The following is a 26,000-nucleotide window of genomic DNA, read 5'->3' as shown; positions in this document are numbered from 1 at the left end:
AACACTGCAGGGAATGTTTTCTGCCGGCTGTGTGGTTAAATAATCTCTGTGCCTTGGGATTATTTTTAATCTGTTGTGGTCTTCGAAGCCACCTACTGTCTCTCCTTCTGCACATGATGTCGTTGGAGACTGAATGATTGCCTCTTCCACTGGGGTACTGACTGCTACATGTCCGAGTTTGTCACCACCGGGCTGCATGGTCCAGGTGCTTGGGCAGCTCATGGCTGCTGCCATGGTCAGGATCTCCTAGCACGTGTCCTGGGGACTGGAAGCACAGGAGCAGCTGCCATCCTGCCAGTGCTGGAGGGGCCTGCTTTGCCCACCATGTGCTGGTAAGACATCCTTATCAGTGAGGTGCCATGGCAGCAGTGTCATTCTCCCCACAGCCTCTCTAGCAGATAGCAGCTATGAGGAGCTGACCTCCTTCTCTCACCTGCCTGGAATCGCCCCGGTTCTGTCCTGAATGCATTTCCACATCCCAGTCTCTTTCCCTGCGCCATTTCCCTACCTTTCTGAAGAACATTACTGGGAAAGGATTGGCCACCAAACTTGATTTGGGGCTTTGGAGGAGTTGTGGGGGAGTTGAAGAGGGCCGTGGCCTCCAAACCCAGGAGTGAGGCGAAACAGGGAATATATGGTGGAAAACTCATTCTGTTGTGCTTGGGATGCCTGCCTTGGGGGGACCCAAATGGAGAGCAGTATGTGGGAAATGAACAGCTGCTGGTTGGATGTACAAGGTCACCCTGAGGAGCAGCTGAGAGGACCTGTGCAGGCTGTGGTGCAGTGGCCGGAGGGCTCTTGTCTGCCTTGCACCCACAGCCAGGTTTGGCCACACCCTCGGGAATAAAATTACAAGGAGGAATGTTGTTTTTTGGGCTGTTAATTGTTTTCTTTCGTTATTGCTGGTGTTGAGGGCAAAGGGCACTCTGGTCTGTTACGTCCTTCCTTTCAAGTCAGTGTTATGCCAATGTCTAGATATAACCGCTGAAGAACTGTCATTAATGGTTTGTTGCTTATTTATTTGCTTTTTTTTTGTTACATTAAAGATCCCATTAATTGTGTCATCTTTTGTTATTATATTAATAGAGCTAAGTGCAATTACTGTAACTTCATTTAAAGGGAGAAAATGCTTCTCATAACATAATATGGTACAGTTATGTGGCACCACTAAATCTATTTAATCTTCATAGAAAATACCTTTTTCTCATACATTTTTGCTTGCTCTTCTAGTAAGTCAGTCTGTCTCAGCTGAGGTATAACTCACAGGAAGTTTTAGTAAAAATTTCTGTCATTTTGTAAGAATTCAGTTTCTTGTTCTCTTTTCAAGATTCATCATCTTGCTAATTGTGTGCTGAAATATACTACTACTGTACAGTATTAAAAGGGATGGATATAAGTGGTTTTGTGTTTAGAAGTGGTATGGCCTTTAATTTCTGATTTGGTTTGCTACATAGAAGGTAAGCTTGCTGTGAGATAATGGAAAGGAATCTTTAATTGCTGTAAAGGAGATCTGTACACATTTTCAGTACCCAAATTAACTCAATTACAGTTTCTGCTTTTGTAGAAATAGCATATTTATTTTAGAATACAGTGAGAATTAAATGGCAGTTGCTAATGCTTTTGGGTAGGTGCTGGTACAATATCATCAAAAAATACTGAGCATCGTGTTAAGGAAAATCCCCAAAGGTCCATTTTTTGTTTCTTTTCTGATTTAAATAGTGTACTAAATTCCAGTGGCATATAATCAAAATGTGCAACTATCTGACAGAGCAATAAAAATACCTCCCCAAAACACTGTTTTAGAGAAAATCAGAATAATCTGTAACAAAAATAATCTGAATTTCTGTCTCTAACCCTTCCCCAACCCAGCCACCACATTTCCTTGTTCCTAGGCAGGAAGCTACAGGTGCTGTTTTCACAAAACTTTGTTAAAACTATTTTAAATAAAAACACTTTTATTTTTCTTACTGTCATTCAACACAAAGTGAGTTTGTTGGCTCAATCAGCTTCCGACTGGGCAAATTTCCACAATGTTCTTTGAAGTCATTCATGGCTGATATCAGCCCTGAAGCCGTTCTTTCGGAGGCTTCCTGGAGCAGAACCCGAGCTCTCACTGGGATGCAGGCTGAACCAAGGCTGCCTCCAGAGCTGAGTCCATCAGGTTTGCATCTTCATGCTTCGCATGCAGCAGCCTGAGAAAAACACCGGTCCCATACATGAGACTTACTGTGCCCTCGCTGTCAGGAAAATAACGGAGTTTCTGTTGTGGTTTACTGGTACTTGATCAGCAGATGGGAAAGATATAGGACTCCTAAGTTGTCTTTACATCCAGATTTGGCCAGCTGTATCAAGTGAAAAGATTTCCTTGGTGGCTGGGAATATCTGTCAGATAGCACCTGTAGTATGCAGTGTTAAAATATTTCTCCTGAGAGGAGTTTTAGGTTTTGTTACAGTCGGTATCCTAGTGATGCAAGTCTAAATGCTATCGCCCATGATTTCCACATTTCTCATGATGAAGCATATGAAGGTAAGCAGACCAGCTGCTCATGTACTGCCAAAAGCTCGCTTCTGTATGTATGCCAAATACTGCATGTATACCTTGTGATTTAGATTGAGGTACCTGTATAATTTGTGCCTGCAGCTCTTAGTGTTTGCTTCTAAAAGCTGTATGCATTCAAAAAAAATAATTCAAAGTTAATTAGTCAAGATTTAAAGTAATTCAAGTGTGAAATATTTCTCTGGGGCCACAGATGTGAGGAAGTTACCAAAGTCAAGGGAAGGGGCAGATCAAATGTTAAGGTATGCAGCAGTTTGACCTGCATTGGAATAAACCTGTCTTTAGCAATGTTTTAAGCACACATTCTGTAATTGCTTGTGTTCCTTCAGTCATTGCTGGCTTGACCCTTTGAAAATCTCTCTCTCTGTTTCACTTCGCTTCTACATGAAGGGATGATAATATCCAATAATCAGTACTGAAGTATCAGCCAGTTGACCAGCGCTGCAGTTCTCCAGCAATGTGGCTTATGTTTGCATGTGGTACTACAAGGGGAAGTGTTCCGCCAAATCACCTTATGATTGTAAATAGCATGTGTGATTTTTGCAAACAATTTGTCTCTAAAGTGTAAAAGTTTTTGACAGGACATATTTCATTTCTTTGCAAAAATACAGTTTGGAAGTGGATGGTCCAATGCCTAAGGAAGAAAACTGTGGATATCAGTATCTGGACTGTGATACTAATTTTTTTTCTTGAACTTAGAGGCAAGCACTGTGTGTGGTTTGTTGCTTTTTTGTTGTGTCATGCAAGGGAAATCTTGTTTTGCTTTACATGGCAAACTTCACCTGGTTGTAATTAAACTTTGTCTCTGCTAAACAATTTGAGTTTTACTCAAAGGCACATGAGCAAGCAGGTTATAATCTGCAGAAATCATGTAAAAAAAGCTTCTCTCATGCCTTAGTCATTCTTCTGACTCTGTTTAACTTCAAAGGTAGCTTTGTATGTAGGCTGTGAAACACTTGGCCTGCTACCAGCTATAAGTACAAAACTCTGTTAGTACATTCACTTCATACTTTTGCCAAGATCCATCAAAACACTGGGATAACTTTCTGTACGGACTTGGTAACCTCTTTCAGGCATTTCCCTGGATGCTATCAGATGAGCATTACGAGATGTTATTACAATCAATCAAAGAGGTGCTTCACCACCTGTAACTCAACATTGAGGTCAGTGTCCTAGAATCGAAGCATCTAGGATATAGCAATACAGAAGTTAAATAAGGGCTATCCTAGATAGTGTCCTACTGAGTATTTTGTTACTATTGATTGTAAGGCCTTTGTTATTCAGTATAGGAGAGGAAGAGAGATGCTAATTACTGAATGAGTCGAACATTCAGAGTAGAAGTTTCTCAGAATTTGGTGAGAGAAGTGAAAAAGTGATTTTTCTGTTACCAACAGTGAATTATCCTTATTTCTGTGGCCAACTGGGAAGCAGAAAGCAGCCATATATGGGCTGAAATTCTCAAAAGAATGTGCAATAAATACATAGCTTGGAAGAAGGCTCTGCAGGGTCTCATGAGCACAGCACTTTGGGAGGGACAGGAGTCTATTTCCAGCTCAAGAAATAGTTATCACCACAGGGCTTGTTTATTTAGTGTGAAGAAAAGATGAAGAGGAGTGAGTCCTGAGTTCTTTAAATTATAAATTCTCTCTTTGTAAAATGGTGTAGCAGCAAAATTGTTGTCATGGATTAAAAGCATTAACTTTCTATTGGGAATTGGTGTTTGTTTTGGTAGGGTTGGTTCGGGGGAAGGAGGGTGGCTTTTCTGTTTTGCATTTGGACCCCCTTGTGCGTGCTGATGCAGGCGGACGGCGCGGTTGGCAGCATGATTTTGGCTAGTGGAGGTAGGCAGGAGTGGGTGCTATACTGCTGACTCCTTCCGAGAGCTGTTGAAACCCTGTCTGCCTTATGGCAGGTTGGTAGGCTCGGGGAGCAAGAACGTGGTGGCAGAAGCGTGGATGCTCGGAGCAACACCGTGGTGTGGAGCCAGCTCAGTTCATGAGTTACTGCCGGGCTTTGAGGTCAGCTGCAAAACTGCAGGTTTTGCTCCCTTCCCCTGGCCATGGAAATCCAGGACTTTTGTGGGGTGGGATGTACAACCCTTGTGCTCTGAAAACTGAAAGTGTTAGTGGACAGAGTGGCTGTACTCCAGATGTGTTTTGCTTGCAACACCTGGAAGACAGCAACCTCAGTAGAGCAAGAGCAGTAGCCAGGCAGCTTAGGACATTGACTTTTGGAAGGTGTGCAGCTGTAGCCCAGCTGAGAGTTGCCCAGGGACTAGACTTGGAAATGCTATAAAATCTGGAAGAAGACCAGATTTTTCCAGTAGATGTTTTGTCAGGTCCTAGGGAAGTCTAAACGCAGGCTGGACACCAGTCCTGAACAACGCTGACCTCTTTGAGAAAGTTTCAGGCAAAGGGAGGGGAAATGAGGTCTCTCCTACTTGCCTGTCTTGCATACCATGTGTGGTCACCGTGAACAGCTCATCAACTTTCTTCAGCAAGGTCCCTCTGAGGACAGTCCAGGTTTCCCTTCCTGTCGCTTTGTAGAAACCATACCCAGAAAGCCAACAAATGATGAGGGGGTGTTGCCACTTCCATTGGTCTTGGAGAGGCTTAAACCAGCCCTGATGACTTTTTGTTGTAGTAGTTGTAATTGTAAAAGAATTATTCATATTTGCGTCATTACATCTGTTGTAATAATTGTGGAGAATAAGGACATCCAACAGGAAGTAAGAAAATTAATGTGCTTTCAAAACTTTCCCTGTACATTTTTTTTCTTTTTAAATTAAAGTTTTTAGACAAAAGTAGTCAAAGATGTTTCTGTAGGAATGTCTGTGTTAATGACTTTTAAAATTTATTTTTCAAATCTAGATCATTGACAAGGAGATTAATCCCTTTGTGGACAAGTGGGAAGAAGAAGGACAGTTCCCAGCACACAAAGTGTTTAAAACCCTGGGACAGGCTGGATTCCTTGGTGTGGATAAGCCAACAGGTAGGAGAGCGTATAACTCCTGAGTATTGATGTTGACGGTGATAGACTCATTACATTATCTCAAATCGCTTTTACCCCAGATCAAAACGTGGTTCAGAATTCAACGCAAAGTTTGCTTGTATTCCTCAGTCACAGGTGTGCTGGTTACCAACTGTAGAAATACAGAAAATCATGTTGCTGAGTTCTCAAGTTGATATTCTCCTAAATATTAATGTTAAAAGCCTGCGTGTCTGTTATTTGGAAGGCAGTGAAATGAACATCACTTCATTTTTTCAATATACAATCTATACAATGACTTTTCTTCTGGATCCAGACACACAGAGAATAATCTCAGTCTGCATTAAAGAAACCACAATTTGAAGGCATTGAAAGTGTTATAAGATTTGGCCTGTCATACTCCCTTAACCTGTAACCTCTACATCATTGTAATGTATTCTGTCTCACCATTCAGAGGATGAGGTTTGTGTGGGTTTTAGGCCACTATATCCTAGACTGTCTTTAATGTGCACTATTCCAGCCCCCAGGAAGCTGATGATATACACAGCAAGGACAGAGCTAGTTCCATGTCTGCATATATGTATTGGTGAGGAAAGAAGTCAAAAAGTCCACAGGAATAGGAGATATTTCTGCTCTTCAGCTAAAATATATATTCCCCTAGGTTTTTTTGTTTGTATGTGATGTAATATATAGTTGTTTTCTTTTCAGATGCTGCTTTTATGTGTTCCTGTCAGAATATTTGGGGGTTTTCCCCTAATTTCCTCCAAAACATGCAGAGGTGACACTTCAGAACATGGTTTAGCAGGCATGGTGGTGTTGGGGTGACAGTTGGACTTGATGATCTTAGAGGTCTTTTCCAACCTATGATTCTATGATTCTATGATTTTCTTATTCAGCATTAAAAAGTTTAAAACAAAAGCAAGTTTGCATAGGCAAACCTTTGGCAATCATGGTGAATTCAGAGCAGCCTGAAGTGACAACATTTGGGCAGTTAACTGCAGATAATCGTCTCTATGGAGCAGCTCACACAACCTTAGCTATGCCACACAAAATCGTTATGTTGCTAAGGGGCAGGGTTTAAACTGTGGAACAAATTAGATTGTTTTACCACTTACTTTCAGAGGAAATGTTTCCTCTTGAAATCAACTTTCATGTTCTTATACATTCCAAAGTGGATGGTTTTTTTCTCTAGCTGTTCAGCTGTTGGAGCTCGCAGAACTGTTTAGCTGTGATTGTCTGACAAATCCAATTACGTCTGAGCTGGTGTTTTGTTACAAAACTGCTGACAGTTTGAGATTATAGTTAAAATCTGTTTAAAGGACAAATAGGATTACTGGGGGACGGAGAAAACCACCTCTACCTTCTGCTATAATTGCTTGATAGATAGATTTGAAATCTGTCACAGTGGGGTCTCCTTCACACTGCTAATATTCATGTTGGTTGTAATACTGGTGCGTTGCATTGCTGCCAGACTACAGCCTCATCTTATTGTTATGTCCATCTTGGGACATGCAGAGGCCTTGGCTGGGGAAGGAACCTCAGTGCTGAGCATGCTGTGCAGAGAACGTTGTAGAGGTGGGAACCTTGTATAATGTCACAAAATATCTAGGACAAGAAATAACGGGAGTGAAATCTAGTGAAGAAGGGACTTGCGGAGGCAAAGATGGACACAGAAGACTGCATGCACTGACTACACTTGTTATACTCATGATGAAGAATATTTTAGCCTTGGTTTTGACACTTGTATCTAGCTGTTAAACTAAGTTGTTGGGCCTCTGAACCTACATTTCATAAAAGCTATAAAAAATTGATAAAATTCTCAGCAGCACATAGTCTGTCTCAGTTCATTTTCTGGAGCAAGGTATTGTTGGCTAATGAAGGTGCACCAACACCCTGGAAGGTGCTGCCTTGACAGCAGTTGGTTGTGCAACGGAATGTCCCTAGATCCAGCTTTGCTCTGTAACAGTATAGTACCACCAGGCACATCCTCAAAGTTCCGAAACTTTCTCATGATGGTAAGTGAAACAGTCAGGTGTGTAACAGTGCAGTCTCAACAGCACAGACTTTGGAAAAGCCTGAAATTCTTCATCCTTCTACAAAGTGCTTGTGCTTGCTGTGATTGTGTTTAGTGTGTACCGGCAGTAGTAATAATTAAAAAAAAATATTTAAGAGATATACCTTTTATACTCTGCTCAGCCACTTCTGTGACTTAACTGCTGTGTGCAGAGGAAGAGAGATCTGAAGAGGTTTAAGGAAGCTGAGAGCAGCCAGGAGTTTTGGAGGGATGCTGGGGGCGGTCTGGAGAAGAGAGGTTAAAGTGATTTGCGGAGAACAATTGCGACACAGAGCCGTGTGAATAAGAACTGCCCTACTTTCTCTTTCCAGCACAAACCAAAATTATAATTATCATGTTATATCCCTTCAAACCCAGATCAGAAAGCATTCTCTTTAAAGAAGACTAAATTCTTCAAATGAATTCACTTCAGCAGCAACTGCAATTGGAAATACACTTTTTTCTGAATTTGTTTTCCAAGGTCATGCTGTTGAGTACAGTTTTTTTCCTGTAGAATTAATTTTGAAGCTTTCTGATTGGGCAGAAATGGGTCACAAACTTGTTTTGCTTAGATAGAAGGAAACATCTGTTAGATCTCAGATTTGTTGAAACTGGACTTTTTCCTGTGTAAACACCATTCCCTTTATGAACAATGAGCTGCTTAACGGGACTCAGGTTTTTAAAAGAACGAGCCCTACATGTGTCCCTTATCATTGGAAACTTTCTCTGTGTGGAGGACTGATTTGGGGCACTATTTTTATTGCAAATGTTCCATCAATTCCCACCATATGCAGTTGTGGGCTACAAACTTGTTGAGGTTTTTCCTGTATATTTTTTCATAGTTGTTTATGCTTGTAGTGAGTATTGGCTGTAGTACAGTAGTTCAGGATGTTAGATGGAGTGGTCACGTGAACACTGTGAGCAAGGCCAAGCCATGCACCCATAATTGGAGAATCTTTAAGATGATCCATGGATTTAACTTACTACACTGTCTGGTCAGTCCTCTGCCAGAGAAATATTCTTGTCTTTGAGCTGTTTCTCTGCTCTGGTATTCTTTACACAACTCAAAAGTAACGCATATGCTGTTTTTCCTTGGGGAAAAAGTGTGTGTTATTCTATTAACAAATTCTTCCTATTAGTAAAATACATACTGAAAAAGTGAACAATATTTATGGATGAAAAGTATCTTTTTGCTTTATACAAAACGTGTTTTACAGAATCACTCAATTCAGCCTGAAGTATTTTGTTGGAGGGGAAATAAAACTCAACATCTCTGTATACTTATTATTCTTCATTTGTGTTTACTGTGTGTTTCTCCTCAAATTGTAAAGTTTCTGGGCTATTGAGGTACTGACAGTCCCAAAGGGCAAAAGGGCAAAAAATATTAGGGTAGGCAGCAAAAACATTTTAAACAGCCTTGGTAGTTGGCCATTGTCTGTTTTGCTAAGGGAAGAGGCAAGACGTATTCTTTGGAGTGTTTTATGTGCAAATTAGACAAGGTATTGGAGTAAAAGCTGAAAAGATCTATGCACTCGTTAGTGATTTTATGGTTTACGAATCAAAGCCTTGGCTGTTGCTAAATTTTAGAACGTGTGCCAGACACAAACTCAAAACGTACTGTTATGTGCCTGCGTATGCCGATGCAGATGATTAAAAGTTGTTTTTATCAGCTGATGCATAAGTACAGGAATCCTGTAAAGGCTCGGGAAAAGCAAATAGAAGGAGAGAGAAGGGTTTGCGAGAGGACAGTATCTGCTGTCCTGCATGTGAGACATGAGTGGCAATGATGCCCACTCTGGGTATTTCACTAGTGTTTTCACTGGCAGTACTGTAGGAATATTTAGCAGAATGCATTTGCATGTACAAATAGCTATGACAGTGTGTCCAAATAGTAGCCTTCATTTACTCCTGTCAAACACTTAGGAATGCACTTGAAGATACATGTTCCTAAATGTATCAGGAAAATCAGGAAACTATGTGGTAAGACTTGCACATGGATGGGAAAGCATAGTTTTACATGGTCTCCTTCCCCTGCTGCTGGGATATATGCTGGGTACAGGACTGGAGAAAGTAATAAGCAGTACGTTCTTGTCACATGAGACAGATAAGCGTCTGATGAAACAAAACAAACGTTTCAAATGATGGATTGCACTGCAGTTGGAAAATGATGCAATACCTTTCCTTGAGAAAGCCTGTTTATTGCAAGTGTCTGTGCTGAATGTGGGAATATAGATCTAGACCATCCTGTAACATTACTTTTGTTGTTTTCTTCACAAGTATAGATTTCTCTGGTAAGATGAGACGTTATGAGAGTTTGGTAGTGGAGAGTCACTTGGAAAGGGGGTGTGTGGTTCTTTCTCTTTCTTTTTTTCTTTTTCCCTTTCTGTAATACTGAGCCTTACTATTACATGGAATGAGCAAAATAAGGATCTGGAAGGAGCAGTGAATTCTGTCACTAGAAAAGGACTTAGTCTTTCAGGTGAAACAGTGTTCTTATGGCCTCTAAGGGAGTAATAAAACCAAACTTTTTTAGGTGTGTCTGTGGATATAAGCTAAAAGGGATATATTTGTCAGAAGAGAATTCATTTGTCCAAAACAATTTCTATATGGCAGGAGTGAACCAGCTGCAATGCTTGTGCTTGGTTTAGTAGATTCAAGCATAGCCAGCTGAACTAATTGCTTGATCTCTTTCTCACTTAGAAAGGAGTGCAATAGTAGTTAATTAGTAATAGTTGTGCCCTAGAAGTTTGAGAGAGAAGCCCTTGTGCCATTTTTTCAGATACCAATGAACTGGTAAATCAGCACTCTGAAACATTTACCAGCTTTGAGATATACCTGGTTAGCAATCAAGAAACAATTTTGCTAAGCCTGTAAAAAACAATAGACCGAAATCAGTGACTGTTTTATTTGAACCAAATTGATGACAAAGTTAGTGATGGGTGGCAGTGGTTTGGAGACCTTGATCAGATAAGAAATTTAAGGTGCTTATCTGACCTTAATTTGGTGGGTTGGGCTGAAATCTCAGGAAGACAGGATTATGCATGTACATACAAGTTTTTTGTGGGCGAGACTTTTTTTTTCCCTCCCTCTTGTGAAATGCTGACAATTCAAGTCCTGCCTAGCTTCTTGCAAGTGCAGGATGAAGTGCAATTGAAAATGGCAAGGGGGAGACAGTTCAATTGCTGCATTTCACAGATCATCAGATATTTCTGATCAGACCAAGGAAACTAGTGCTTGAGTTCATCTTTGGCTTTTCTTGACTCTGCACGTGACTTGGAAACGTGAGTGCTGCATTCTTTGTGGCTGGTTAGGAAGTGCAGCAGTACCCCTGGGAATAGCTTGCTCAGCGACCAACAGCAGCTTTGTAGAAACACCTAGCAGAGAGCAGACTTACTGAAGGACAGAGAGTCTTTATGGAAGAGGTAATCTTCCTTTAAGTGTGTTGTTGACAGAGGGATCAGATTAGTTCCTGGGGTTCTGCTTTTGTACTTGAGCTAAGGGAAATCCTCACACTTGTGACTTGTAATGCAGGACGCAGCAGTAACTCATCCAGTTCAGGTATGTGTATACCGATATCTTAGGGGCAGACTAGAAATTTCTGAAGTCTGGCATGTGTAACACTGGTGGTTACAGGTTTTGTCAAAATGGTATTGAGAAAGAAATAAAAAATGCCTCTTTCCTGAAAGAAGTTAGAAGCATCTGACAGGGAACCAATGCTCAGCTATGTATGTGCAATGAAGTGCTTGAGCTCCTGATGCATGGCTATCTCACAGCGTACCTGCCATGCTGAATTCGCCTCTTCATGTCACAGGCTTTGCACAAACTGGCAGATCCACATGGTGTCTTGAAGCTGACTACAAGCACTTAGTCTCCATTTGTAGATGAGGTACAGTTACAAGCAGCTGTCACTGCTCTGTCCCCGTTCCGCACAACGTGCGGGGTTGTGCTCCGGATGGTGCAAGAGAGTCCGTCCTTGTCTCTTGTACTTGACTTTAGGTTAAGCATGCAGCAACTTGAGTGCTTTGTATGAGTCTTGTTAATGAGGTTTCAAGGTTGCACAAAACTGTAGGGATTCACATACCACGTATGTGTCTTTAGGATAATGCAGTCCAGAAACACAGATGAAAAAGCTGGGGGAAAAGTAAAAGTACAGCTGTGACGTTGTTGGAAAGTCACACTGAAATGGAGTGTCAGACTGAGAACCTCAGTTTCCAGAATCCAAACTGTGGTCTTATCTACTACCTAACTGGTTCCGTCTTTTCTTATGTACTAATGCCTCAAGCTTCAAGACAGATGAATCTCATCACTAGCTACGGTTTTCTCTTCTCCCTAATGCTGAAGTTGCAATGATGATAGTTTACTTGCTTCAACAAAAAAGTGAGAAGGGGACCTGCATACTGCTTTGAGGTCCAGGTGCTGAATCAGGAGCCAGATCTAACCTGTGGGAGAGAACTAAACTGGCTAGTTCGCACTGAGCTGGACCGAAAGCCAGATGGTATTTCGCTACATAACATCGTGATAAAACACTGGAAGAAGCAATCAAGAATCTTAATAGTATCTCATGATCATTAATTTGGAGGTTGACATGTTTCAGAAACTGTGCACTAAACACTGTTAGATTGAGTTGAATACTTCAGTTAACTTTTGTGACTTCTTTGTTTTATCCTTGTGTGGGGTGTTTGTTTGTGGTTTTGTTTTTCTTCTGAAGGTCTCTGTATATAACCTTGGTTTGAATTTCTATCAGTTTTGTAGAAAACTGTTGAGTTTGGGGAGTTTTGACGAGACAAATCTGCTAAAAATCTGGTGTTCTTAATTTTGCAGTTGTGAATAGGAAAAGAGTGCACACAAAAGAGAGCAGCTAAATAGATTAAAGAAATATGAAATATTATAACACCTGAAAAGAATAGAGGGGCTGAGATATTATCAAGTAAGACAAACTGTTTGGGAGTTTGCATTAGAGGAGTTGAGTTTATCCTTTCCTTCTGTGGACTGAACGGTAAAACTGTCTCTTGACAAAGCATGGGCTAATGAATGAGATTATACTAAAATAACTTTGGTATTATAATTCTCTCTAATTTATACATAGCTGTCTTTTCCCAGTCTCAAAAGTTTGATGCTAGATTCTTGACATCTGTCATATACCCAGATGGTATAATCGGAAAGCTTTCTGAATGGTATAAATGCACCTTTTACACTTTGAGACATGTCAGTACACCAAGTGTGGCGTGCGTGGGAAAATTATCTTTGTGAAACGTAGGCTTAATTTGCTTTTACCCACTCACTTTTGGATTATTAACTGCCAGGAGTGAAGACTGATTTCTTTCCTGGGGCTGAAATGGGGAAAAATATTGTGAAGCAGTCATTCTGAGGTTGACATGGAAAATCTCTGAAGGGCTGCTGACTTGTCAACGCTTGCAGATCCCACAGGTCAATAAGCAAATCATAAACTTCGAATGACATCTGGCTTGACAAGAGGATGAACAAGATTGCAGTAAGACTGTGTTGTTCCTAGGTAAGTGTTTCTATCCGCAACATTTGAGCAAGATCATAGAATGATTAAGGTTGGAAAATACCTCTAAGATCATCAAGTCCAACCATCAACCCAGCACCACCATGCCTGCTAAACTATGTCGTGAAGTGCCATATCTATATGTTTTTTCTACACCTCCAGGGATGGTGACTCCTCCGTTTCCCTGGGCAGCCTGTTCCAATGCCTGACCACTCTTTCAGTAAAGAAATGTTTCCTAATATCCAATCTAAACCTCCCCTGTCCTAATTTGAGGTGTGGAAGATAACTTCCTGATGCAGCTGGTAAGTGAGCCTACCAGGGGAGGTACCTTGCTTGACCTACTGTTTACAAACAGAGAAGGGCTGGTGGGGGATGTGGTGGTCGGAGGCTGTCTTGGGCTTAGCAACCATGAAATGATAGATTTCTTGATTCTTGGTGAAGTAAAGAGGCAGGTCAGCGAAATCACTGCCATGGAGTTTTGGAGGGCAGACTTTGGCCTGTTCAGGATGCTGGTTGAGAGACAAGAAGCTGGTGTCCAGCCTGTGCAAACCAGAACATGTGTAGCTGAATGAGAAGAAATGAGGAAAGAAAAAGACAAGAAATGTGTTTAGTTTTCCTGTTCTGATGTAATGTTTCTAATCCCTAGTGGCCCAGTTCATGCAAAATCATAATAATCTAATCCCCGGAGATCTTGCATAAACCTTTAGTAACTTCAGCATCTATGAGGAAGTTCAGAGGTCACCGTACCAGTGAAGTGCCTTTTCATACAACTGAAAACCAGGTCTTGGCAATATCTTTCTCCCTTTCTGGCGGATGGGTAGCATCGCAGCCACCTTTGCGAATCTTGTCGTTACCCTTGCAACACAACTGTAGGGCTTCCCCTGCTGTAAACTGGACTCCTGGGGGTAGCGCTAATCCTTTTCAGCATTTATCCCAGAAAGGAGGACAGACAAAGGCATGGACCCAGTATTTGTGAATCTGTGTGTGACAGGCAACTAGCTTAAGGGCGAAGTAATGCATACAGCACATAAAAACTTCGTATGCTACATGGTGATAAAAAATATAAGGAATTTAGCTTCTTGCGGCTTAATACTTGGATAGGGTTAGAGCTGGCCATTTGTGGCTTTCTCATTTGATGGTCTGGAACAAGCAAATTTTGAAATAAAAGATGCAGAGAACTGAGACTGCAGTGTTTTTAATCATGCTATATGGTGGAGTAGTTATCACCATTTCACAACAAACCTGGAAGTTAAGCATATCTAATTATGTGACATAGGGCTCATGTTTATACTGCTTTTAGGCCTACTTTGACTTCGTTGCTTACCCTCATATAATACTGATACTCACATCAGAGGCTGCGTGATACTGTCTACCAAGTGAAGCAGGAAGTGGAAAATATGCTTTTATTCAGAAATATTTCTAAAGTCTATTAAACTGGTCGGAGAAATATTTGGAGCCTGCACTGTGGTGTGTTGACACAACCATGCTGAAAGTCTTTTTATAGGCTTAATCTAAATAACACGCTGATTTGTAGATTTGTAGTCAGTCCAAACAATCAACCAATGTATCTTCAATTTTTCACTTGATCAGTAAATGTTGAAGACAAGTGGGTTGTTTTTGAAATGAAGATATGTTGGAGGCAGGAGTGAATGATGCTTTAAAACTTCAAAGCTTGTTCTTCTGGCTGGACGATCTGACCAGTGCCAGACAACTGTCTGGCTCACATGTAGGGAGGAAAGCAGGTATTTTGTGCCATCATAACTTGTATTGCATTCTTTTGGGTGTGCTTTGCAACTCTGAGGATTGTGTAAATTCAGAAGTGGGGTGTGCAAACTGAGCTGGAGGCTCAAGTTTGTGCGACTGCTCTGTCAGCTGTAATCCATACACTGTATGAAAAAGTAATATTCTGTCCAGCATAGTAATTTGTAGTGATAACATGATTGCATAATTATAAATTTTTATATCTATATTAGTAAAGTATGTTTCATCTTATACATGTATTTTTATATATAGAGAAGGAAATCTTTGATTTGTTTGTTTGTTTGTTTTAAATCTCTATAAAACAAACTAAAGCACAGGAAGTTCCGTCTGAATATGAGGAAGAACTTCTTCCCTCTGAGGGTGATGGAGCACTGGAACAGGCTGCCCAGGGAGGTTGTGGAGTCTCCTTCTCTGGAGATATTCAAGACCCGCCTGGACAAGGTCCTCTACAACTACTGTAGGTGACCCTGCTTTGGCAGGAGGGTTGGACTAGATGACCCATAGAGGTCCCTTCCAACCCCTACCATTCTGTGATTCTGTGAAAACTTTAAAGAAAGGAGTATCCATCTAGTCAGCTTGTCCCAGTGTTGCACAGTGGTCTGCTTTTAATGTATTTCAAAGGCCTGTCCACATTTTCAATGCCAAGTTCATATTTCAAATCTTACTATTTAAAATAACACTGCTGTAGCCCAATGCTGAGCTATCATAAGCACTAGGGAGAAGACTTGCTGCAATAGAGAGGCTTTCTGCTGTGAAGATTTTGTGGAGTCAGTAAGAGGTTCACGTCAGTCCACCCACACGTGTGGTTCCCTCGAGCAGAGGACAACGGTCAGTTTGCGACGCAGCTGCGAAGCTCGGTCTGGGGAGCACCATGCTCCCCTGGTGCCTCTTCCTCACCCCAAAGCTTTGGTGGTCACAGACTGCTTGTCCTAGTCAACTTTTAGGGCGCTTCACTCCTTTAGCTGACCAGACTTCCTTTGGAACTCTTGCTATTTTGTTCATAGGGATAAACAAAGTGATAAATGTAAGATTTGAAGTGCTCAGGAATGTGTGGGTTGAGTATACACAAATGCTCAGCAGTTCTGATCAATAATTACTATTCTTTCCCAGATTCATTTTTTTCATCATTTTTTATTGTCTGCAGAGGAATTGTGACACGTTATGCCTCCACTGGATGAAAAAGGAGCTATAGATTAGTGTTTAAAAACACACCCCTGTGATTGTTATCCGTAATGTCTCCCTATGCGCTCTGACAGCCATAGATAGGTACAGTAGAAGAGAAGCGTGGGCTCTTTCTCCTGCACTGCTGTTAGGAGAAGAAGTGTCCCGTTCCCCAGCATCGCGCTGAATTTTGTTGCCAATTACTCAATTCCATAACATTTCCCAGGACCTGAGGGGTTTGGCGGTGCCTCGGGGCTGGCAGTCTCCCAGGGGGTGGCCAGGCTGAGCTGTGCCTGGAGCTTGGACCTACCAGAAGGAAGTTGTCCATCTGTCTGGCCTGCAAGTTTCTGTCCAGTCAGTGCTCAGGGTTTTTGCCTGATGCATAAAATTATTAAATCTGGAGCCTTCTGTACACCACTAAATGAGTAATTGTTATTTTGGCTTATTTTCACATGAATAAGGATTATTCATGGGTCAGAGAGTTTTTACAATTAGGTTTATCGCCCTGTTCCTAGAAACCATAAATGATCTGCCAAGCAGACAACTTCTCAGCAAAGCACTTAAATATATGCGTACCTGTTGTGCTTTAAGGAAATAAGATTTGAAAGTGCCCTTTGCTGAAAGAAGAAATAAATCTAGAATGAAAGTTTATCCAGTCTTTTCAAATCTGCCATAAGATAGATGTTTTGACTTAATCACATGGACAGCGTATTACTGGCAGTTGACAGAGTTAAGCAGAAAAGCTGGTGCTCCTTGGCCCGTCAGCTGCTCCTCAAACCTTTGATCATGCAACGTAAGATACCTTTAGCCCTTTTATTTCAATATGTGCTTAAAAGCATTAAATGTCTGGTTTTATTGCTTTGGTTCCTAATGGACATGGTTGTGAACTGGTTGCACTTGATATCAGATACTCACCCTTCAGCTTTTTTTTCCAATATAATCTATAATTATCCAAGGAGAACAACACAAATGTTGTTTCCTGCAAACTGTAATCCAATATAGAGAGGACATTGATAAAATATAATGGACAGCCATTTTTCATAGAATTTGGAATGGAAACCAAGGAAATTATTTGATTTGTGCTTGAATTTTTTAGGTTTTCTTTTCAACAGAATATAAGTAAACATGCTTTTTTGAAGCTGCTGAGGGATTGGTTTGGGGGATTTTTTTGGTTTGTTGTGGGTGTTTGTTTTTTTTTTAAGTCCTGCTTAGGTAAGATGGTTTCTGCAGACTTTCATCAACATGCTGGAAGGTTAATGTAGTAGCCTTAGTGGGTTTTGTTTATCTAGTCTCCTGCATGTTTTAGAAGAATGGTGTAGATCTGTAAGTGGAAACGCACAGAGTTAACATTTGGGGTGAACTGGATCAGGTGTCGCTGAAATCTCTGTGGGGAACTGGTGCACAATGCAGTCTGAAAATGAAGGATGGGAAAATATTGCAACTCCAAGGCTGTGTGAAACACCACCAGTCTTTAGGGGTGGAAGGAGCACTGAGCAGGACTGGTGGATTAGGTGTGCTGGGCAGTTTGCTGCAGTCTTGCCTCTGTGGTGTGGTGCCAGTGAAATCTGAGTATCTGTCTCAGTTATTTCGCAGCTGACCTGGTTGGCGGAGACCTTGGGAGGAGACGCATCAGAAGTTTATTGGAGCAGAGATTGGGGAATGGGCATGGGATAACAGGTTTCAGGAGGAAACGAGGAAGAAGCCTCAAGACGATGTGAAGATTTGTTTAGCACTTTTGTTCCAGGTGTGTTTGGTTTTGTGCTGTCATTTCAAAGTCATGATCATCTGAAGACAATACAGCTTCACCTTGTTTGAAGAGAAGAAAACAAAAAATAGGAAAAGTGCATGTCAGTTTAAAAAAAAAATTGTGAAAAGCAAAGCTGAATTAAAACTTTATTTTAAAATATTTTCCTTCTGTCCACTCAAGAAATCCTTCAAATACCTTAATCTTCCAGCATTTTTTTAGTAACATAAAGAACTTGGAGCCTTTTAGGAATGCAGAGAGTTGTTGAAAAGAAGCTGTTTAAGTACTTGAAGAGTTGGCCAACCGTGAAGGAGAACGTGATAAGGCAAGTGTTCTTCTGAACACCACAATTGTACGTACACTAAAAATTTAATACCACTTTTCAGTTCTGCAGAATCAGTTTTGAAATCAGACTTCAGTGTCAGGTTTTTCCTTTTTTTTGTTTTGTTTTGTTTCTCAAGCAGGGGCATGGGAGACCATTTGGGACAGACAAAGTATGTCTTGAAGGACAGTGCTATTTCCTGAAGAATATGCCTGTTTGTTACCTTTCTGCCTTCCCTGGGGTAGCCTAGAAGAGCTGGTTTCTTGGTCATCTCTAGTGCAATAGCTGTTGTTTCCCATAAGACTACAAACCCTGTGGTCTTGGATGCTCCGGAAAATGTCTTCAGCGCAGGAGCCAGGAGCACAGCATGACTCTGGAGGAGGGCAGAGACTTTTTTTCCATAGAACCTTTCATACACCATGGCCTGTGTATGTGCACTTTCCATGAGCCTGCGAAGCTAGCAGAAAATGTGCACTTGCCCGGAACCTTAAGCGTTTGCAAATTAACTTCACTTGCAGAGCTGAACAGGGAAACAAAGGGCAGAATTAACGGAAAAATTTCCTTGCGTGAGTATCGCAGGGGCAGGTATTTGAGTTTTTTATAGCATCATTAAATGGTTTGAAAATCTCTGAAGGTGACTTTAGTCAGCATTTCTTCTGCTTCCCATTCCATATGTCAGAGGAAATGAGTAAGACAGTTATGTTCACCCTTGCTTTATTATTTAAGAACTGGAGTCTCTTGGTGGAGTGGAAGATCAGTGATTAATAAGCCTTCTGAAAGGATTTTTTTTTTTTTTTTTTCCTTTTTGCATTATGTATAACCTGTGAAACTTATCTCACAGAAATCACAAGGAGCAAAGTTTAATGGGAATCCAGATGCTATTACATACTTTTATAGATGGTGAGACCATCCACGGTTACTTCAGGGAGAATGATTGTATTTCTCATCATCAGCTGCTCACTTATTCAGCTGGTGGGTACACCATGTCACAGCTGCTTATACTCTGTGGCCTCTGCTTGTGCCCCTGAATAGCACATCTAGCATTGCTCTGTGTGCTGGGGTCTAGGTCTGGCATGGCTAAAGTAGCATGTAGGTGGATAGTAGCAAGTAGGTGAATGGAGCTTTAGTCCCAGCAAGAGCTTGTAGCTTTATGCCAGAAATCTGGACTTTATCTCATGACATTAGCAACGCTCTGGGCTGAGATGTGGTATAGGATGTTGGTCATGTCAACCTGCTTGAGAGCGGAGTTCAGCCTTTGGTTATGGCAGACGCTGCTCAAGAGTAGTTTATACTCTGGATGGAGTTTAGCACTTCCCTCAGATGCAAGGTGCAGCCCTGGTGCTTCAGTTGGACAGCGTGGGTACCACTGTGTAGTCCAGGGAGGATGGCACATGGCCTGGAAGAACTCTGGAAGAAGGTCCAGTTCCCTTGACTGGAACATTTCCCTCTACTTGTTGATCCATGGGGAGCTTTATAGCTGCAGGACTATGATAGAAAGGGTTGAATGTTCTTACCCACTTGAGAGCTATGTGGTGACACCCATCTGAGGCTTGGACACCCTGTCAGAACCCTCTCCACATGCTCTCGTGGAGCACCAGAGGGAAGATGACATCAGGCTGCAGCCAGCTGGTCCAGAGCTGCTAGGGGTTCAGGTGGGGCATGGCAGAGCCAGGGATCGTGTGGAGAGAGAATCATCTCCTGGGGAGCTACTTCTACCGGGAAAAGATTCACTCCAGGCTCAGTTTTGCCAGAAACGAAAAGCTCAAAGAATTAAAAAAAAAACCCAAAACAATGGATATTTCAGGTTTTTAGGATCCTCCCCCAGCCGAAGAGAGGAAGCTTTTAGTTTTTGCACTTCCCTCCTTCTTTGTATATTGGAATTATTATGATCACATTTTTTACAGGTCATCACTATCTATATTTGTTTTCTAAACCTTAACCAGTGGTTTTCAGTCACCTCTGTCTACTCGTGTTATTTGTCTAACAACTGCTATTTGCTGTTTCTTCTTTTTCAAGTTAGGAAGGACTGAGGGTAATAAAAATATTTTGTGGAAATCTAGTGAAATTCTGGGCATAAGGGGAAAAAATAATCTTTTATGGTCAGATATTCTTGTCATTACTAAAGACTTTAAGGTCCTGGAGGCTGAGAAAATTTGGGCCTTTTTTACCATCTGCTTGCTGTGGATTTATTCTTCAAAGCCAGTGACATTTAAGAGAAATTTAGACAGATGGACTTTGCTTTGTGGGGAAAGCTTATTAAAGATTAAATTGCAGATTTTTTCCTCAAGCTAGTAACATGCCGTGTTTCCTTTACCTGGTCTTTTGTTTGTTCTTCCTCAATAACCTTTTCAGGAGTTATATTTTGGAAGATAAATAGAGTATCTTACTCCTTCGGCATTCTAATAAGGATTTGCTTTCCAAGTCTCTGACTGCTGAGCGGTTCAGGCTAAATCCTGGTAGTGTGGAAGTCCATGTTTACAAATCCAAACAAAAACCCTCTGAATCCATTTCACTTGCTTTTTTGGACTTTGTTTTTTTTAGGTAGAATACAGAAGGTTTTTTCTGCTTTTCTGAGGGAAGCAGCATGGGAACGATTTTCCCTTCTGTAGCTGATGGAAAGAAGCTGTTAGCTGAGCTTGTCACTCACAGCCATTCAGGAAATTCTTTCCAGTGTGTCCAGATGCTTCCTGTGCACAAGGCTGGTGTCATACTTGGCACATGATTAAAAAAAAAAAAAATCACACTCAGACTGCATTTTATTTTGCATTTAGCCAGTCCCTTTGGCACCATGGAGAGAGTATAGCCTTGCTGGTTGGACAGTGTTGCTGTGCTTGGGGTTGTTTGGAAGAACAAAAAGGAACTGTGCAAAATGTGATCTTTTGTTTGTTTGTTTGTTTTTAGCTGTTCAAAGCCTCCCTTGGCTTTCTTCTTTATGCCACCTGTATGCTGTCCTCCGTGAAGTAATAGACTAACTCCTATTCTGCACGTGTCAGGTTCTGCATTGCTGAACAAATAGTTATGGCAGCTGATGCTTGTAGAGGTGCTGCATTTCAAAGTGTGGGGGGGAATATCTTGTCATCTTTGCACTCTGAGGGGGATTTGAGCTGACCACAGCACATCCTCTGACGCCTTCGTAGATTATGTTGTTCTCTTTATATGCCTCTGTGTGGGAAGAGTTGTGTAAACCATACGTCCCGGTTTGTGCTTGTAAAACTTGTGGGCTGGTGGACCTGGAAGGAAAGTATGATGCATTTGCTACCTTTGGACAGGTCTATCCTGGACTCCCAGTCACCATGCTAGTAAGATATCTGGATAAACCAGAGTCTCTTGGGAGTGAAAGCAGTTTCCTGCGCTTTCTCCTTATCTTCTTCCAAACACAGTGTTGGGAATCCCATCCTCTGTCTCTGCCCAAGTCGTAGCTGGATGTCATCAAGTCCCATAGTCCCAGAGGAGGAAGTGGAGGGAGGAGAATACAAGAGGAAACAAATACCAGGAGGAAATTCTTTAAGTAGGAATCATTTCAACAGGAAATGTTCTGCTCCTTTCGGCAAAATTGCTTCGTAACTATTTTTAACATGCTAATTTCATTATATTCCAGTTTTGTGTTTATTTCTTGCTACTGATAATCGAATTTCTTCTCTCCTAGAAAAGAGACGTGTATTTTGGTCTTTGAAAACTTTGCTATTACTGATCATCAACTTTGAGTCACCGGCAGATCTTTAATATGCAAAAAAGGTATTATGAGTCCTGCTGGATGGTACTTCTAAATCTGGAGACACCCTCAGTTTTGGAGATGCCCATGGAACATGCTCGTGCAGACTGATGTGCACAAGAAGTGACCGTGCCCATAGACTCACTGCACTGTGTAACCCCTAAGCAGCTCCAGGGATTTCAGAGTTGCGCCTGTCCATTGCATGGTTTCTATGGTGCTGCCTGCTAAATTAGGGAAAGGAGGGGAAATGCCAGTTTTCTGTTTGGAAACTAGAGAAACAGAGTGCAACAAAATGAATTGGATGTTCTCTGAGGATATTTTTCAAGCAGTTTAGCTATGTGTCTGAAGCATAGAACATGTAAGTGTAGAGAATTCCAAAATCTTCGACCTCTGATCTTGCTAAAAACTTTAACAGGTTTTAATTCCTGCCGGGTTTAAGGCAAGTGACTTTAAAACAATGTAAGATTCCAAAACTAAAAATATGAGGCTATTAACATTGGAAATTTTTACCATTGCAGTGACTGTTATCTAGATCTATAGCATAGTGTGGTTTCTGCAAGAAAAAGCGTGGAGCCGAGGTGGGGGGGGTGGAGAGGGGGGGGCGTGCTCTGTTGTACCTTGTGCCTGCATGATGGGGAATCAGGAGACTGCATCACATCTTCTGTCCTACTTCTGAGCTGTCTGGTGCTCATGCTGAGTATTGTGGATGCGGTTGCCCTGCATGGCCTTAAAATGTTTTGCCTGGATTTGAGTAATTTGCGTTTGTTCCTTGATGTGGTGTGGGTTGTCTTCCATTGATGGATTTAGTGAGGAGAAGAGGGATAGAGAGTGGGTATGTCAACATGGCTGGTAGTTTTTAGTGGGTGAACCTGCCCTGTTGCCTGCCACTGAGCGCTGTAACAAGCTGGTCTGTAATGAAAGATGCAGAAAACCTGCAGCAGAAACTTTCAATGTCCTTATGCGGAGATGGAGCAGCACATGTGAAGGGTGGTGATCTCTAACCCTAGCTACCATAATCCCCTTTGCTGTCTTTGATTTTCCATTCCTTTCAGCATTTTATTGATTCAATAGGTAGTAGTGAGCTATATTCTGTAAATGCCTCCACATGCTGAATGATCTAATTTTCCATGTGGGAGTACAGAATAAACTTCAGAACACAAAAGATTGCATGAAAAGGTGGCATTAATTATACAAAATTACCATCAGAAGGCAGATTATTATACAGAACATTCTTTTTGACATTGTGAAACAGCTTTTAATTTAATATTAAGTTCAATCTGACAACACTCAGAAATAACCACAAAGCTCTGCAGTTTAATTTCTGGCAAGGGAATATCCTTAAAGGTAGTTATTGAAGCATACTAACAGTTTTTGGGGGAAAAGAAATTTAAGTATAAGCTCTGCTGAATAATAATGAAGAAGGGCTTAATTGAAATCAGTAATTTTTAGTCATAATGGCTTGGTGAGAAAAGGTGAAATGGAACAGTAGCCAAATTCTTCTCAGAGTCCCAAATATCTGCTAGCTGTGAAGTAGTTAACATCATGGACATGCAAATGTTAACATAAAAGTTTGCAAAAAAAAAAGGGGGGGGGATGACGTTTAGTTGATTTAGTATTTAAAAAGAAAGAGGAAAATTAATACAGCAAATAAGAGAAGAAGTCAAAACTTAATGTAGATAGCAGGCACCAATTTGTGTGTGGCCACAGTTGCAAAATGCGCAGCAAAGCAAGCACTGGTGAGGTAAGGTTCATGTTTTGCAATTATCCCTGCTTTGGGGCAGCTCAAGCCCTCACATGATTCTATTTTATTTCTAGTTATGCCAGAGAAATACTGGCTTATTTTAAAAGGCAAAAAAACCACCCAAGAGATACATTTGCAGGGTTAAGAAAGTGAGATGGGGACTCTCACATGGTCATAATTATTTTTGCTTGTGTCTGGAGGCCACCACTGTAAGCAGGGCCCATGATGCTGGGTGATTGGTAGATGGTGCCAGGAGGAGGCTTCACAGCTGAGAGCTGAAATGCAGAGGTGACACAGGCAGTCTGGAGCAGAGCCAGAAGCTGGACCCTAATTGTAGGAGGCTGGGTAGCTGTGATAAACATGGGAGATAGGAAATGCCTGATCAGAATGGTTTGTGTTTGCTTTCAGAAAATCTTGGGGGAATTACTGTAGTCCAAGACTTGAAAGACCCCAGCAGATGAACCATGCAGAGAAGTGCTTATCTCCAGCATCTCCCTACATACCTGCTCAGCTTTGCCTCTCCCTCCCTGTTTTTATCTGCGATGTTTTTCAATCAAGTTGGTTTTGTTGTGGGAGAGGTTAATTTCAGAAATATGGAGAATGTTTTTAACATATATTAAAAAAAATTTTCTTGTTGCTCAGGCATCAGGCTCTGAAATCATTTGGCAGGGGTGTTTTTATTTCAGCTGACCCTGGAGAATCTGAAGGATACCACAAATGCATTTTTAATGGTCATCTGCAATTTTACTTGGAAGTAATAAATTGCAGCCAATGACAACATCATTTAGAGCGAAAAATAGCTCAACAATATGAAGTCATTCTGAAGCACAGGGCCAGATGATAATGTGCATGTTCAACATAGGCTTTGAACTCATCGTGTTTGTGAAGATGGGCAATAAAAAGCAGAATCAAAGCATGCTTTATTAATTTTCATGTGAGATGTGTGTCGCAACCTGCTCTTCAAAAGACACAAACTCAAGGGATTATAGTTAAGCTTGTTTTCGAGGTGATACTCTAGGAAGACCATATGTCAGTGTTGTATCTTGTTCTTGCAGCAGTACCTTAAACACTCAGGCTGCTGGCTGAGACTCTGAGATAATGGGATATAGCATCCCTGTTGCTCACCTTGCCCCCTTTATCTGCTTAGGGGTGAATATCACCTTTGTTTAAGTAACTTCTGTGCAAGATAAACTTTCAAAGGCCTGAGTGCTGGTTATTGTATCTTTTTTTCCTATTGAACATCAGCGAGAGTTGGGCATGTACTTGCAATTTTAGTTTTTTGAAAAATGAGCTTGTAATGAGAAAAAGGAAGCAGTGTGATGAATATTATGCTTCCTCTTTGTTTACTTCTTTAGCACATCTTTCCTGGTTTCTAATGAAGCCTTCAGCTGCCTCAAACTGCCTCAAACCACGAAACTAGATTAGCTGGTCTGCATGAAGCATTTAACTGCTGGAGATCTCTCTTCTCTCATGGAACAATCACACTGGTGCAATGCAGAGCAAGGGGGACACAAGACAGGTGACCAGTCGTGCTCAGGGTGATTCAAAAGGCAGCATCCTCACTGACCTTAATGAGCCCTGATTAAAGGGTGGGAAACATCTCCTGCAGTTCCTCTGTAACCGAGGGAAGCTCCCTGAGCTACCTATGGATGTGGCAGCTCTGGGGGTGGGCAGTTATCAGCATACCGCCTCTCTTGTACAGGGCTGCTTTTAAAGTTTGGGCAGAGTTCTACCTGTGGTGAAATAGCACTGATGCTAGCTGGGCTGCAGCTGTGGTCATTGGGAGGGAGGGGGGCACTGGAACCTGTTGTTAATGAAGGTATGATGTGTTTTAGCCTGTTTTTGTAAAAACAGCTCTTATGCTATTACGTGCTCGGTTTCCTTTAATACTTTTGGTTGTTACTAAGCCTAGCCAGCATAATTTGAGGTCCCAAAGATTACTGGTTCCTGCATGTCTGAGAAAGTCAGACAGGAATGAATGCTGCCAAGAAGAGAAACACGGTGTTGTGAGCTGAAGTCATCCTCTCCCTTGGCCCTTATCTGCTCCCTTGACACTGGCTTGGGCAGCTTTGCATGGAGCCGCTTACCCCACGTGCTGCCTCTTGCCCGGCCGCTATCAGGAGGCATGGAGCAGGGAGCTGGTGGTGCAGAGCTCTGAGGAGCACAGGGTGGTGGGATCAGAGCACCTGGAGCTCTGTTTTTTCAGACAGAATTTTCCTTGACACGATGGCAAAAGATACCAGAATCCAATTCCTCTTCCTTTACTGGGTCACCAGGCAGAGTAATGATCATCACAGATGCCATAAATATTTATGGAAAAGAAATTCCATCTCGTCTTCCACTTTTGCTAATGTTTTTTATCATCACTGTTTCTCTACCTATTATCAAATTACCCTACTGATTAACTTTTCATCGTATGTACTCCTCACCCAATGGTTGTGGGGTACTGTAA

The 26,000-nt window shown here is 41.5% G+C and overlaps 1 protein-coding gene across 1 annotated transcript in view; it reads left to right on the top strand.

Annotated features, from left to right (window-relative positions):
* LOC104330914 (putative acyl-CoA dehydrogenase 6) overlaps nucleotides 1–26,000 on the top strand; it is a 93,653-nt gene that overhangs the window by 11,288 nt on the left and 56,365 nt on the right. Inside the window, exon 2 of the mRNA XM_075419327.1 lies at nucleotides 5,428–5,548. Within this exon, the coding sequence (XP_075275442.1) occupies nucleotides 5,428–5,548 (121 nt within the window). The remainder of the gene's footprint in view (nucleotides 1–5,427; nucleotides 5,549–26,000) is intronic.

Source organism: Opisthocomus hoazin, chromosome 4, assembly GCF_030867145.1.
Source record: "Opisthocomus hoazin isolate bOpiHoa1 chromosome 4, bOpiHoa1.hap1, whole genome shotgun sequence".
Lineage (NCBI taxonomy): Eukaryota > Metazoa > Chordata > Aves > Opisthocomiformes > Opisthocomidae > Opisthocomus > Opisthocomus hoazin.
The sequence above is the reverse complement of the archived record's forward strand: the minus strand, read 5'-3'. Positions and strand labels throughout refer to the sequence as shown.